Source organism: Penaeus monodon, chromosome 21 (assembly GCF_015228065.2).
Source record: "Penaeus monodon isolate SGIC_2016 chromosome 21, NSTDA_Pmon_1, whole genome shotgun sequence".
Lineage (NCBI taxonomy): Eukaryota > Metazoa > Arthropoda > Malacostraca > Decapoda > Penaeidae > Penaeus > Penaeus monodon.
Window position 1 is genome coordinate 10,288,883 of NC_051406.1, and position 222 is coordinate 10,289,104.

Sequence of the window (222 nt, forward strand, 5' to 3'; positions counted from 1 at the left end):
GCCAGCGACCTAACGCATGACATCCCCCATGACCTCAGAGTAACCAAAAAGGAGATGACGTCAACGCTGGAGAAGGTGCTTCCCGACCTCCTCGCCAAGACGTCAGACAACGCCACCAGAACGCAGAGTCTCGCCACGACAGCAGTTCTGGAGGTCCTGAGCCTTTCGCTGGAGAGGTGAGTGAGAACGGCCGGAGGGGAGGGGAGGGGAGGGCCCTGGGGC

At 61.7% G+C, this 222-nt stretch overlaps 1 protein-coding gene across 1 annotated transcript in view; it reads left to right on the forward strand.

Annotated features, from left to right (window-relative positions):
• The first annotated feature begins 8 nt into the window (after window positions 1-8).
• The window catches only part of LOC119586203 (centrosomal protein of 104 kDa-like), a 28,011-nt gene continuing 27,797 nt past the window's right edge, over window positions 9-222 (forward strand). Inside the window, exon 1 of the mRNA XM_037934905.1 lies at window positions 9-176. Within this exon, the coding sequence (XP_037790833.1) occupies window positions 55-176 (122 nt within the window). The 5' untranslated portion in view covers window positions 9-54. The remainder of the gene's footprint in view (window positions 177-222) is intronic.